The 15,234-nt window shown below is 32.2% G+C and overlaps 1 protein-coding gene across 2 annotated transcripts; it reads left to right on the top strand.

Annotated features, from left to right (window-relative positions):
- Positions 1–2,830: 2,830 nt before the first annotated feature.
- LOC107025340 (chitin elicitor receptor kinase 1-like) lies at positions 2,831–14,707 on the top strand. 2 transcript variants are annotated; one of them, XM_015226124.2, is made up of 12 exons: positions 2,831–3,682; positions 10,386–10,419; positions 10,534–10,541; positions 10,667–10,819; positions 11,042–11,247; positions 11,662–11,751; positions 12,891–12,984; positions 13,087–13,238; positions 13,314–13,405; positions 13,710–13,848; positions 14,008–14,106; positions 14,202–14,707. In XM_015226124.2, exons 1-12 carry the CDS (start codon positions 3,025–3,027, stop codon positions 14,364–14,366), a joined length of 1,890 nt encoding a protein of 629 aa, XP_015081610.1. In that variant the 5' UTR covers positions 2,831–3,024; the 3' UTR covers positions 14,367–14,707. The 2 variants fall into 2 exon arrangements, with proteins under 2 accessions (XP_015081610.1, XP_015081611.1); XM_015226125.2 differs by lacking the exon at positions 2,831–3,682 and adding an exon at positions 7,151–8,154 and having other exon boundaries at positions 14,202–14,655.
- Positions 14,708–15,234: the final 527 nt, after the last annotated feature.

Raw genomic sequence — 15,234 nt, 5'->3', positions numbered from 1 at the left:
AGTTTTCAATAGAGATGAGTTATTACTTGTATCTAATCTCTAAAATTTACCTAGGCTCATCGATCTCTAAGTTGACTGCAATGGCGGCTTTGAGATTGACAATTTCATCACTTTTGTAACTTTCATAACTCATCTTTCTTACCAAATTTTTGATTCTCTCAACAAAATCAATATATATTTATATTGTGTCAGCCAATATTGCCGAGTAATTTAAATTTTTCACGAATTAAACTGCAATGACGACTTGATGGAGATGATGAAAATTTGAATTTTGAAAGACATGAATCTGTTACGAATTGGGATGGATTGATAATAATCACTTATGCTTGAATCGTGAAATCTAGAATTAATTTTAGGTTAATTTTCCTAATAGAGCGCAACAATCAATTGTTTTCCTTGAAAGGTGCAATTGCCAGCTGTTACAATGTATCACATCTAATGTATCTGCATGAAACTTATGTATCCGTATGACTTCTATTTTAAGGGATTTTTGTAAAATAGAAAAAAGTAGGGATAAGATGTAATCTAGATATTACAATATGAAATATGTAAGTTATACTTACTTTTACTTGTCTACTATACAAAATAGATTTTTACTTTCACTTGCCATTTTTAACTTATCAGGATATTTCTTCATGTTTATGCATAGTACTGATTATCTATTCTCCAAATTATTTTCAAGACATAATACTAAACTTCAATTATAAAAATAGTCTAATAAACTAATTATATCTATCATTATTTTCTTAATCGATGTTTCAATTTCAAATATAACAAATAAAAATGAGTTAAGGAATTATTAGACATTTTCCATTTTGTGAAAAGTTAGAACATGTGAAATCAAGAAAGACAAACATATTAGACCCGTCAAAACGGAAATTTCAAATTAGAGGACTTTGAAAAGTAGTCCTTTTAGGAGACAAATCAATATATGAAATAAATAAATAAATAAATACAAAGGCTTGACAAATGGAGTAAGTTTGAAGACTTATGCTTGATTATTTTCAACTTTAATTTCTGAATGTTCTTAAAATATTATTTATTGAAGTTATGTGGACCAACTCTTTGATTTGGAGAAATGAAAACAAAAGTAAATATGCCATTCAAGATATTTAGAGGGTGTATTTTGTAAATTACATGAACAGTGCCTCAGTAAAAAAAATACAAAAAAGGGAAAATAAGCACCTTTCGTAAATTACTTTAATTGTTTGCGTGAGGTATTTAATTAAATACATCAAACTCAATCGGAACAAACTCGAGTTTTTATAACTTTTTAAGACTAACGTAAATAGTTAAGAAAGCTCATGACATATCTTAATTGATTAATTTATTTACGTAATGAACGTTTGACTGTATGCACAAAAGTTTTTCTGAAAATTTAAGTTGAAAGTATCTAGTAGGAACACTTTATTATGTGTATTGAGGTGCTGAATTGACTCTGATAAATTTTTATTTTATTTTAAAAGGAATTAAGATCTCTTGACCACTTTAAAAAAATGAACAGAAAAAATAATGTTTTCACAGTAATTCTTAGGTATAAAAATAAAAATCTCTACAATTTGCAAATAGTTTAAAAGATCAATTCTGTCTATATTGGATTCATTTAAAAAACGTTCTTTTACATGCCAGAATTGTTATCCAAATGAGATAAAAAAGACAAATATAAAGAACAAAATGTCGTTTTGTCTAACAAATTAAACTTCTCAAGCCAACATTCACATGTCATGGAGTAGAATGGATTAATAGAAGTTAATTAATATGTTATAAAGTAGATTTTGAGTGAGTTAATTATACCCTTTTTCTTGTTTGTTTTTTGTCATCATCTCTTTGCTTCTTTCGAAGTCATAGGATACTGTTTTTCTTGTAATAGTTATAACTATGACATGAGAGAAAAAAAGTTCTAATTATCATAATTTCATAAATTTCCTATTCATTTTTATTCAACGATGGAAGGAGAGAAAAGCCAACTAACATAATCACCTGAGGCAAAAATCAATTTTCCTCAAATAAAATATCAGAAATTAAAGTAGTAAAATTTGACTTTGGTGGAGTGATCGAGGGTTTCGATTCAAATTTCTATCAATCCAATGGTTCAGAATTGCAATTATTAAACACTATAATGATCGCGGTATAATTTTAAAAAAAAATCATTTATGTTGATGTTTTTAACAGTATAATGACCGCGGTATAATTTAAAAAAAAAAACATTTATGTTGATGTTTTCTTCTTTTTTCAATAGTTGTCCGCAGTTACATTTAAAATTCGATTAGATCTAAACTCATGTCAAGAAGAATAAAACACTTTTTGACAAAGATAATTTTATAATCACGATAATTCAAAATTGATATTTCTGAGTTTTAATTAAGAATAAAAGAATATTTAGTAGTTATTACGATCCAATTAGTTATGTTGATGCTGTTATTACCCTCCGAGTGTTTGATCACATAATTCCTTCATTGTTTTCCACAACTAATAAAATCAAAATGGAAAGTAATGTATTAAAAATAGTTTATTTCCTTTTTATTTTTATTTATTATTATATTAAAAATAGAATTAGAATCCATCTATCTGGATATTCTCGCTACATAAAGGGCCCTTTAGAGGAAATCTCTCCGTATTAAGAAATTTTTCATCATATTCAGGATTTAAATGCGAGACCTATGATTAGGGGGAGAAATAATTCTCATCACTGCATTATATCACTCAATATTTTAAAATTCAAAAAATAATTTATCACTTAATTTCTAATTTACCGTTACTGTTAACTATAATCATTTTTCATAACCTAAAATTCATTATATTCAAAAATACCATAATACAAATTTTATTTAGAGTTATACTAGTCAAATATTATGAAATAGAGGAGTAGGTGCAGCAGTACAATATCTAGAATGTAAAAAACAATACTAACTATATACCCATTCAATCAGTCATTATTTTACTATTTTCAATCCAACTTCATTAAAAAAAACCATCTAAAAATCCCCAAAATTATCAAATTCTTGTAAGTACCAAAATTTTTCCATGTTTGAATCCAACCCAAAAAACTTTATGTTGAACTTATCCCTTTTCTCTATACTAATTTACTTATCCTCTGTTCCATTACCAGTTACCTCTCAGTGCAACAGAGGTTGCGATTTAGCTTTAGCTTCATTCTACGTATGGCGAGGAACAGATCTCACTTACATCGCAAATTTATTCAATATCGAAACTAGACAAGAAATTATGGATTACAACACAAGAAATTCAATCCCAAATCTAGACAGTGTAATCGCCGGAACTAGAATTAACATACCTTTTCGCTGTGATTGCTTGGAGGACGGCGATTTTTTAGGGCATGATTTTCAATATGAGGTTAATTCAGGGGATACGTATGGTAGAATTGTGTCGAATTACTCTGATTTGACGAGTATTGATATGTTGAGGAGGTTTAATAGTAGATACCCGGAGAATAATATTCCGACTGGTGTGAATTTGAGTGTTGTAGTGAATTGTTCTTGTGGAGATAGAGATGTTTCTGAAGATTTTGGGCTTTTTGTAACGTATCCTTTGAGATCGGAGGAGAATTTGACGTATGTGACGGCGACGATGAATGTGAGCGCTGAGTTAATACGAAGGTATAATTCAGATATGGATGCTAAATTCCGTGCCGGAGAAGGGATCATTTATATTCCGGGAAGAGGTTCGTGTTCGTGCTCTTTTGTTATGTGTTTGCTTTATTTTCTGCGTATAATATATAAATGTGTTTTTTTATTTTATTTATCTGATTATATTTGTATCACTTTAAAAATGTATAATTAATATTAAAATTTATATAGAATTAAATAAGTAAGAGCCTGTTTGGCTCAGCTTAAAAGCTAGTCAAACTGACTTAAAAGCTGATTTTTGACTTATTTAGCTGTTTGGCAATACTCAAAATAGCTTATTTTAAGTTAAAAAAAACTTATTTTAAGCCAAAAGTTAAAAGCTGGGGTAGGGATGCTTTTTTTTTTAGCTTATAAGCTGTTTTAAGTTGACCACATTTTTATTTTTTTGCCCTTAATATTTTTATACAATCTCCAAATTACAACATAACCCTAACATCTCTTTCTTCCATTTTTCCCTTTTCACGTTTGGCATAGCAACTTCAGCACTTTTATCCAAACACATAACTGCTTATTTTAAAAATAAGTTTCAACACTTTCAACAATACTTTTTTAAAGCTGCTTTTATTAAGCCCATCAAAACGGGCCCTAATTATGCTAATTTCAAGTGATATAATATCATCATACACAAACTTATCATTTTAGATGTAGATTATTCGCTTTGGTGAGGGCTATGGTCAAATATAGGTCCTAAACAAGACTTTAGAGACCTATAGTAGGTGCTATTGTTATGATAGTCGACAAGATTGGATGGGTTTTCAAAGGCGGAATGACAATTAGGATAAGCAGTGGTACAATTAGAATTAGAATTTTTAATAATGATATTTAAAATTTAAATAAGTAAATATACGAATTGATCGAAGAGATTTGATATTTATTATATATATATAAAAAATAATTTTAGTTATACATAAATAATAAGATTTTATATATATCGAAAGAGGTTCACAAAAGGAATTCGGGTGAACCCTTGACATACTGGTGGTTCCGAATTTGAGGACGAGGCATAAAAAAATCCACTAAGGCATTGCGGGGTGGGGGGAGGGGGGGAGTGAATAGTAGCGGTAATGGTGATGATAGTAAAAGACTTATAAGGCATAAATCTTGATATTTGGGGTGTTCATCTAGGGCGGCGTAAATTTCTTATGGGGGCGTAAGTATAGGATGTTAAATTGATAGATTGGGTTGAAATTAGAGATATTAAAATGGATTGAAATAGAAATCATGTTGGGTCATAATCTCTCCAAATTTATTATGGGTTTAAATGACCTAGGCTCAAATGTGCTAAAAACGAGTTCGGTCATGATTTCCCCAATTTGATCGGCTTAATCTCAATAATTATAAGAAAAATTAATTAAATACATAATTTTATTTTAGAAAAAACTACATAAATTGATCATAAATCAAAAATAATTACAAGGTCATACTCAAATCTAAAGTAATTCTTGAAATATTCATTCTCCCATAAATAATTACAACTTATATTTTTCATTGATTAAGAATTAAGATTGATAATTTTTGCTTAAATGAATTATATATTGTATTGATATCATTAAGACTGATATTTTTGCTTAACTGATTTTAAATTGATATTATTAGACATTAAAGTTTAAAATCATTTTTCAAAGGAATTAGCCAAAAACTTTTTTCTTCAAATGCACTTATTTGAAAAGCTATTTTAAAAAAGTTTTTAATAGCAACGCAAACAAATCAAATTATTCAAAGAAGTATCAGGAAATCTAAGAAAAACATTTTAATATATATTTTTGAACTTTTTATCTCCTTTATCTCATTCTCCTCACGTTTCTAGTTCGGTCGACCTACTCAAAGCTCGTTTTATTTTCCTACTTTTTCTCTTCTTTTTTTCTCTACACAATATTCAATTGAAATGGTTGGAGTTGTAGCATACAAGCTCTTTTTGCCTAAAATTAGATTTTTGAGAAGAATCCATTGTTATTCATATTTCTTTAATATGGTCCTAGTTATCTATAAAAGGGAAAAAACAAATATATTCGAAGTGACGTAAATGATATATCAATATTCTTTGTTATATTTTTGAGATATTGATGATTCTATCGTCCAAGAACTAGAGCATGGATACTCTTCACTCTAACAAAAAACTATATAGAAACACGTGACACAATCTTATCCGTTGATTCGATATGTAATAAATATCCGGCCAATAAATAAGATTATAATACATACATGTCTATTAGTATAAAGGCAATATATGCGTGTCCGGAGTCAAAAAGGCAAAAAAAAAATGTCAAAAATTTTAAAAGGGCATATCAAATTTTTTTTAACCAAAAAAATAAAATCGCTTCTTACAATGATTTTATTTTTAATATCGCTACGCATACAACATTTTTTTTTAAAAAAAGTTAAATTGAAATCACTGCTACAACAGAGATTTCCTTTCCCTTTAATTTTTTTTGATCTTCTTCTCTTTGCGGCAAGCCAGCAATAGAGGCAGGGGCTGCTTTATTAAAAAAAAATCTTTGCATAGCAGCGATTATAAAGAAAAAGAAATTTTCTTTGACGAAATTGGTGACACAACAATGATTTTTGTATTTTTTTTATTTTATCAGAATAAGCGATTTTGCCCTTTTGGCTTAAAAAGATATTGATGTATCCTTTTAGAATTTTTGACAATTTTTTTTATCCTTCTGACTTCGAACTTCAATATATGTCTTAGTTTAAACAACAGGAATATCAATGTCCAAAGAATATAACAACGGAAAACTGCATAAAAAATATAATTAGACTGATAAACTATATTAATTTTTTTTTGCCTTTCCGTAGTAGCTTTCATCTTTTTTGCCTTTTTAGTGACCTAAACCCATGACTTTCAAGATTAGAATGAAGGATGCTCTTATGCTTACTAATGGTGGTTATTCATATCTCTTTAACGTGATCTTAGTTATTAATTACGCTATTTAAATTCAACGAGTTTCTTTTCATATCTCTTTGATGTGATCCTAGTTATTAAGTTATATCAATTTTATGAGTTTCTTATCGGTTTTAATTAGACCATGATAAGGGAGACCAAATCAAACTATATCAATTCAAATTGAATTTAACGATAATCAAGCTCAAACACAAACTAATTATATATGCTAATTCCTAATTTCTTTGTTATAGTTTACTGGAGAAGATTTTCAAATTATAAGAATCATAATTTGGTAAGTTCAAACATAAATCTCTTCTATTCTGAATGCACTGACTTACTAAAGATTATAATAAACCATAAAACTAATAATTACTTGACACCATTGAAATTACTTGACATCAATTTTTTAAACCTTTTTTTTTTTTGGGGTTCAAATGAAATTTCAAAGATTAAACAAAAAGTCAAAAACTACAGTAATACTACTTCGTTGAATTTGTCTTTGGTCAAACCAGAATCACCAAGGACTTCGATTCAATTTTACTTTCGATCTAACGGTTGAGAATTGCCACCATTAAAAAGGCCGCCATGAGAGACCAGAAGAAGATTTCAAAAGCTGTAAGAACACGGCTTTCATTAATTCCCTGACAAGTGCGCTGACAACACAATTCTTTTCATTGTTTTCCCAAAGTATTAAATTATCTGAACAATAATCATTCATTATTTTACTAATTTTCAATCCAACTTTATCAATAACCCACTCAGTCAACGCTTACTCCTCCAAAACCCAGCTCAAATTTCCCAGAAAAATTCGTTCTTGCATCAATTTCCTTCACAACCATTTCATAATTTCCAGAAAAATACATTTTTCTATCAATTTCATAACACCCATTTCAAAAAAACCATAAAAATACGTTCTTGAATCAATTTCCCACATACCCATTTCAGAAATTTTCATTCTTTCTTCATGAAACATGTTTGAATCCAGGCCAAGAAGTGTTTTGACCTTAGGGGTTTTCGTTATACTAGTTTACTTATCCTCTGTTCCATTACCAGTTAACTCCCAATGTAACAGAGGCTGCGATTTAGCTTTAGCTTCATTCTATGTCTGGCGAGGTTCAAATCTCACTTTAATCTCAGAGATGTTCTCCACCAGTATAGCAGATATCGTTTCTTACAACAACAGGGACAATATCCCTAATCAAGATAGTGTAATCGCCGGGACAAGAATTAACATACCTTTCCGTTGTGATTGCTTGAACGACGGGGAGGTATTGGCTCATGCTTTCCCGTATAGGGTTAAATCCGGTGATACTTATGATCTTGTGGCGAGGAACTACTCTGATTTGACGACTGCACAGTGGATGATGAAGTTTAATAGTTATCCTGAGAATAATATCCCGAATACTGTGAATTTAAGTGTTGTAGTGAATTGTTCTTGTGGGAATAGTGATGTTTCGAAGGATTTTGGGTTGTTTGTGACGTACCCTGTGCGGGCGGAGGATAACTTGACGTCAGTGGCTTCAGCAGCCAATGTGAGTGAAGATATAATCAGAAGGTATAATCCCGCGGCCGTGTCCATACTAGATATAGGGCAAGGAATCATCTATATACCGGGAAGAGGTTGGTGTTCGTGATCTTTATGTGTTTGTTTTATTTCCTATTACAAGTTTTATGTGTTTGTGTTAGAACTTTATGAGGTGGTTTGGTAGCTGGTTAGAGTTATGCAGATATTAGTAATGCAGGAATTAGTTATGAGTGAATCTATATATTATTTTATGTAAATATTAGTTATGTAGGATTAGTTATACAAATCTTCTTATCTAGCTACCAAACGACCCCTGAGGTTGTAGTCCTAGTACTTCTTCTTTCGGTTCATGTTTTAGTCTCGCAGGAACAGGGGAAAAATGCTCTCTTTTTCAATGATAAGGGAACCCCAACCACTCGTATGCAATAGCTCACAAACTGCACAGGAGAGCAAACTGCACTAGGCAAGTCCCATGTGACGAGCTCAGCCTAGAAGGCAAGTAGGCACTAGAAAAAAGGTTAGGAAGGAAGTAGGAATTAATTTAGGAAGCAAAATGTTTTGTTTAAGGGTGACACTGGATTGAAGTTTATTGTTTACTATAAACTGGAGTTTGTAGTTTGAATGGATAGAATCAATGAGGATTGAATCATCAAGGATGGGTTTTGATGTGTCTAAATGCGCAACAGGAAATTGAAGCAGGGATACAGCACTATACATGGAACATTAATGCAAAATTTGTTGATGATACCTGTTTTCTTTCTTCTCTTTTTCGGCATGATGCAGAGTGTAACGCTGGACCAATTGAACTTTAGCATTGTCATCTGTCTTTGTACTAAAGTTGTTCGTACAATGGATAAAGGGGTTCGAAGTACATGATTAACTCTGGTGGTGCTGAACTGCTCATATCGGGAAAATGTGACAATTTTCAAGCATGATAATCTTGTGTGAAATTCCTATGATTTACATAGTGCTTTTAATCAGCAAAATTCTAGCTATACCAACTAAGTTTATCGCTGGGCTCCGTAATGGCAACGCAAGGCACAAGCAGTATTCACAAAAAGAAGAAGCACAACTGAGTGACTGTTCTATGTTGCTTGACTTCTTTGAGCTCTTCAATCTGCATCTTGGATCATTTCTTCAAATTGCCGACCTGCCTCGATTTCGGTCTTGAAAAAACATTTTTATATATACCACATGGAATGCAAATGTGAAGATTAAGAAATACATTTACCCTCAAAGAGAATTAGATGAAATAAATGTAGAATAATCTTATCAAAAAAGAATGATCTTTAGTTTTGTTAGTGATGGTAAAATATCTAGAGATATACCCTTTTGGAAGCACAAACAAGCCCTTTCAAGTATTTTTCAGTGTCACTCTGTTTTCTGAAGATCAAACAGCAAGTACTGAACAAGAAGAATCACTTAAAGATCAGAGTTATGCTTTTGAGGATCTAATGGCTCTCAATAGCTTCAGAATGAAAGCTATCTTCTTATAGGTAAAAAAAGAAAAAAGATATAAGGGCTTGCAAGATTCTGTTTATTCTTGGTTCTTATTTTGGTACTTGGGAGGAGCAGGAGTACAGTGCGGGCATGTTGCTTGTTAGTCTTTCCTAGAGCAAACTCAAAATGATATACAACAAATGCCAGGATATTGTTGTGTCGTTTATCGAACTAAAACTACCTGACTCAAATCTATGTCTTGTACTAATGCATTTCTGCTAAGACACTGATATGCTAGTGTGTCTTTCTGTTTCTCATCATCTTAGTGTCAGCCAGCAGGCTCCCTCTTTCAATCTATTTTCTACTAGAACAGTTTGCGATAACTCTGTTTTGTTATTTGTGCTTGGTAGAAGTCATAGCTTGATGGTTAACAAATGTCCTAAAAGAGCTTGCTTCTGACTTTGATATTGTCAACACCATATTTTATTTAATCTTCCCTCTTTAATCCATTCCAATTCCTTGATCTGTTTCATATAATGTTAAATTTCTCGGTACCAGAAGATCAAATTAAAAGAGACTGATACACTTCAATTTACTTTTAGCTTTGATACAACATCTTTTTCACATATCCTTTTAATCACACACTTTTCTTATTAATGAATTAATATCTTTTACAGCTGAGCAGCTTCTGTATATGATGCCTTTGATGTTTTTCTTTTTCAATATCTGCATACTCTAAGTTTGCCAACTAAAATTGGAGAGCGGTAACACATTTAGTACAAATACTTTGTCAGTTTTAGTGCTTGTGCCTACTACAGTCCTTTTCTTTTTCACGTGTTCTTAATGTATAAACAGTGTTTGAACCATCATTTCTTTCATTATGCAGATAGAAATGGGAACTTTCCACCGCTGCCAACAAGGTAACTCATTAATATTTGATGTTAAATCTGACCATCTTGTTCTCTATTGATCTTCCATTAACTAGCACATTGCTGACATTTATCATTTGTATTGTTTCTCCCTCTAATTTGCAGCACAGATGGTTTGCATCTTTCCTCGTCTTCAGTGTTGGCTTATTTGTTATCCGTTTTCAGACCATTCATGATGATAAAGGAAGTCCTTTATGCTATCTACACTTACTATCATTGCATACTTCTTAATAATTAGGTTTGTCTGGTGGCGCTAAAGCTGGGATATCTATAGGAGCAATAGGAGTAGTCTTGCTGTTGGCTGGTTTGGTTTATGTAGGATGTTATAGGAACAAAACACAAAAGGTTTCGCTGCTCAGATCGGAAGACCACCTCCATCAGTATGGTCATGGTAGGTGTTGATCCATGTTCTTTAGTTCTTTAAGTAATAACATTCATTTATTTGGCGTACGACATTTCTTAAGGTGCTTATACTTGGATCACTTTAAGGCTGAAAATGCAATTTAAAGCAGCTGATTTCTTTGTTGGAATTGAATATTTCCTTTAGTTATGCTGAGTAGTAGAAAACAATGTTTGTTAGTTGACTTACGTGTTAAGTTTTTGTCTTGATTAGGCCCAGAAGGCAGTACGACAGTTAAAGCTGCTGATTCCGCTCGCCTGGCTGATGGCAATTCTCCAGTGCTTTCAGGCATAACTGTGGATAAATCTGTTGAGTTCACTTATGAGGAGCTTGCTACTGCAACTAATGACTTCAGCATTGCTAACAAAATTGGACAAGGTGGTTTTGGTGCGGTTTATTATGCTGAGCTCAGAGGCGAGGTTTGAGCTATTCTTAAATCTTTACTTCTCTGTATAACCTGTCATATTGTGAAAAAGTCCGTTCTTTTTAGCTCAGATCTAATGAAGCAAGTGGGTAAACAGTAGTCCAGAGAAAGGAGGAATAAGTAATAACAAGGGCAGGGAAGACAAATGCAGAAGAACATTCGACAAATAAATGAATAGCTTAGTCATCTGGTGACGTTCATTTGATGCATTGGCATAGATTATATCCTGTATATTTTGAACATATTAATAATAACCAACACCGAATCATGATTTCACTTCTCCAGTAGGTGGGATGTCCCATGATTTTTCTGTAGTCGTACTTATTTGTAAAGTTTTAACCATAACCAACTTAAAGAAGTTTTCAAGTGTCTTTATACCCAGTACTTATTGTGCTGTAAACTATTTCAGAAAGCAGCCATCAAGAAAATGGACATGGAGGCTACCAGGGAGTTTCTAGCTGAATTGAAGGTCTTGACAAATGTTCATCACCTGAACCTGGTAAAAACTTGCGTCTCTGCCACTGGATGCATGTCTTTTTTGACACTATTTTCATTTTCTCATTTGAGAATACGTACATGATACATATATACAGGATGGACCCACATGCAGCATTCCGGGTGCTCGAGCACCCATTGACCTGCCCACGAACTACATATTCTTGTACTGCAATTTCTTAAAATTGGGATATAAGAGCTGAAGAGCACCCATTAGTCAAAACTTAGGGTGGGTGGTTTAGTTGAGAGCCAGATTTAAGGGGCATGGTCAGCTACGTTTCGATTCCCTGATAAAACACTTTTAAGATCTCCTGTTTTCTTTTTCTTACTCGACTCGTCCTTCTTTTTCTCCAATAAAGCACTCTTTCTTTTTTATACTTTCCTTGTTCTTCTCTTCTTCTTTTTTTCTTTTAAAAAGATCTTCTTTCTTTCATTTTTCATTTGGATTGTCACTTCCTTTTAATGTATTTTTCATTAATTTTTTTTAGTGTGTTCAAATAATATTGCTCTTATGTTTTATGATTGCTAGCTATTTTATATTAAAGGAATGTCACTGTTGGCTTACGTAATTCAAAATAAATTACGTAAGCCAACAGTAATTGCATTAGCTTGGTATTCTTGCTGCTTGAGACATCTATCCTATTATAAAGTATAAATCAATTGACTGCCACTTAAATGTTTGTTATGATCATTGAAACCTATACTTAGAGTACCTTAGTTGTTACAATCTTCCATTTATTTACAACTGAATAAATTGCTTTAAATGCACCTAGAGTGCTCTGAAGAGAATTAAGGCCTTTAAGGGAATGGGTGCTGCAAATTACTCTAAAGCTAAAAGAACAATGGGTGCGTGGGAAGAGTAAAATCTTAGATACAAACTTATAGTTATAAAGTTATCATGTGATGAGTGAGGTCTTGTTTTGGTGCGGGTAATGACAATTCAGGAATCATATATCCTGAAGAAAGTGCAAAAGTTGCTGCAACTAAGAGATTCCAGGGGATTCGTTACACTAGTTATAGAGGTTTATAGTTTGGACAGGGTCTTCAACATTCTTAAATGGGAGGGCCACTGAAACTCAAAACATGGTGTAATTCTTCTTTTTCCATACACTAGACTGATTGTTTCATTGATATCGAGTGCAGGTGCGCTTGATAGGTTATTGTGTTGAAGGTTCCCTCTTTCTTGTATATGAATACGTTGAGAATGGCCACATAGGCCAACATCTACGTGGTACAGGTATCTTTGATGTGAATTAAATCACATTTAATAACTAACAATCTCTCAGTAATAGTTAGTTCCTTAAAGAACTTTTACTCAATCTGGTAAATTTATCTCCAGGAAGGGACCCATTGCCATGGTCTAAGAGGGTTCAAATTGCTCTAGATTCAGCTAGAGGTCTTGAGTACATACATGAACATACTGTACCAGTTTACATCCATCGCGATATTAAAACTGCAAATATTCTGATAGACAAAAACTTCCATGCAAAGGTTTGTCAAGGCACCTTTTTTTGTTTGTCTGTAGTGGGAGGCTATTTTGTAATTGTGTTAATTGTCTGAGTTTAGGTGGCAGATTTTGGTTTAACGAAACTGACTGAAGTTGGAAGCTCATCCTTGCAAACACGACTTGTGGGTACATTTGGATACATGCCTCCAGAGTAAGTGTTTTCACATTTTGATTTGACACCTTAAAAGTAGTAACAGATCTGTTCCTTACCTTAGTTTTTTCTTTGAAGAAGAGAATCCATTATTATTAGTCTGAGTTGTTCCGTAATTATGTCGGTGCATCCGTTTTTTGTTAAATGACTGGTCATCAGTGCACGGTCAGTCAGGAAAAGGGTAGTTCTAATTATAAACCAAGGTTTTCTCAATGCCTTGCTCAAAGCTTAAGTTGTTGCTTTCTAATTAAAGCATTTCTTTTGAGTGCCTCATGTGACAGATTTGCACATTGCTTTTCTACAGGTATGCTCAGTATGGTGATGTCTCTCCTAAAGTTGATGTTTATGCTTTTGGTGTTGTCCTATATGAACTAATTTCAGCCAAGGAAGCGATTGTCAAGCCAAATGGTTCTGTAACTGAATCAAAGGGTCTTGTTGCTTTGGTAAATTTCTTTACATTTTTCTTTGAAAGGATATGTTTGCTCTTCATTCCTTTTATTAGTCTCCTCCTCCTTCACTTTGATATGCAATTTATGGTTATGTAACACTCTGATGCTAGTTTTTCCTAGTATTGATCCCTCTTTTGCCTTTGTTTATCATAGTTTGAAGAAGTACTTAATCAGCCAGATCCTGATGAAGATCTTCGGCAACTGGTTGACCCAAGACTTGGAGATGACTATCCCCTTGATTCAGTCCGGAAGGTAATAAGATTTTAAATGAAACTTGCATTGGTAGTAGCTAAAACAGTTGTTTCTTTCTGCTTCTTATAAAAAGTCCATTTCTTCACTAATCACAGATGGCACAGCTTGCCAAAGCTTGCACCCATGAAAATCCCCTAATAAGACCAAGTATGAGATCAATAGTGGTTGCATTGATGACCCTCTCTTCGTCAACAGAAGATTGGGATGTTGGATCTTTCTATGGAAATCAAGGCATGATAAACCTCATGTCTGGAAGGTAGTAAACCAAAATATTGCCCCCACGCGCAATTAATATTTCATTCAGATCCATGTTGTTTAAGCATTGGATATGTGTACTAGTGCATTTTTACTTGTATAGTACTTGCTTGAATAGTGTAAGAAAAGCATAGAAAGATGTATTTCAATTGTAACATTTAGCACATACTTTATGAGTTAGAAATGGAACATTTCCTCATGAGGAAATACATGTTTTCTTTGTTGTCTGATGTCTGATCAGAGGCAGAGTCAGAATTTTCAGTTTATGAATTTTAGTCTACAATTCTTTTTACATATTGGTTTGATATGTATTATTTGTACTTAATAAATTAAATTTTTTATTTTACAATTATATGGTTCGGAGTAAAAATTACTATGTCTGAAATAAGACAGCAGTCGCACTTTTTCATATGTTCATTTCTTTATGACAATTGAAGTCTAGTTTTCTTCATATTTGATTGATAGCTTAGCAGTTTCATCTTTAAATTAAATTTTTTATTTTACAATTATATGGTTCAGAGTGAAAATTATTATGTCTGAAATAAGACAACAGTCGTACTTCTTCATATGTTCATTTCTTTATGACAATTGAAGTCTAGTTTTCTTCATATTTGATTGATGGCTTAGCAGTTTCATCTTTAAATTAAATTTTTTATTTTACAATTATATGGTTCGGAGTGAAAATTATTATGTCTGAAATAAGACAGCAGTCGCACTTCTTCATATGTTCATTTCTTTATGACAACTGAAGTCTAGTTTTCTTCATATTTCATTAATGGTTTAGCAGTTTCATCTTTAAATTAAATTTTTTATTTTACAATTATATGGTTCGGAGTGAAAATTATTATGTCTAAAATAAGACACCAGTCGCAC

This window comes from Solanum pennellii, chromosome 7 (assembly GCF_001406875.1).
Source record: "Solanum pennellii chromosome 7, SPENNV200".
Taxonomy (NCBI): Eukaryota; Viridiplantae; Streptophyta; class Magnoliopsida; order Solanales; family Solanaceae; genus Solanum; species Solanum pennellii.
The sequence above is the reverse complement of the archived record's forward strand: the minus strand, read 5'-3'. Positions and strand labels throughout refer to the sequence as shown.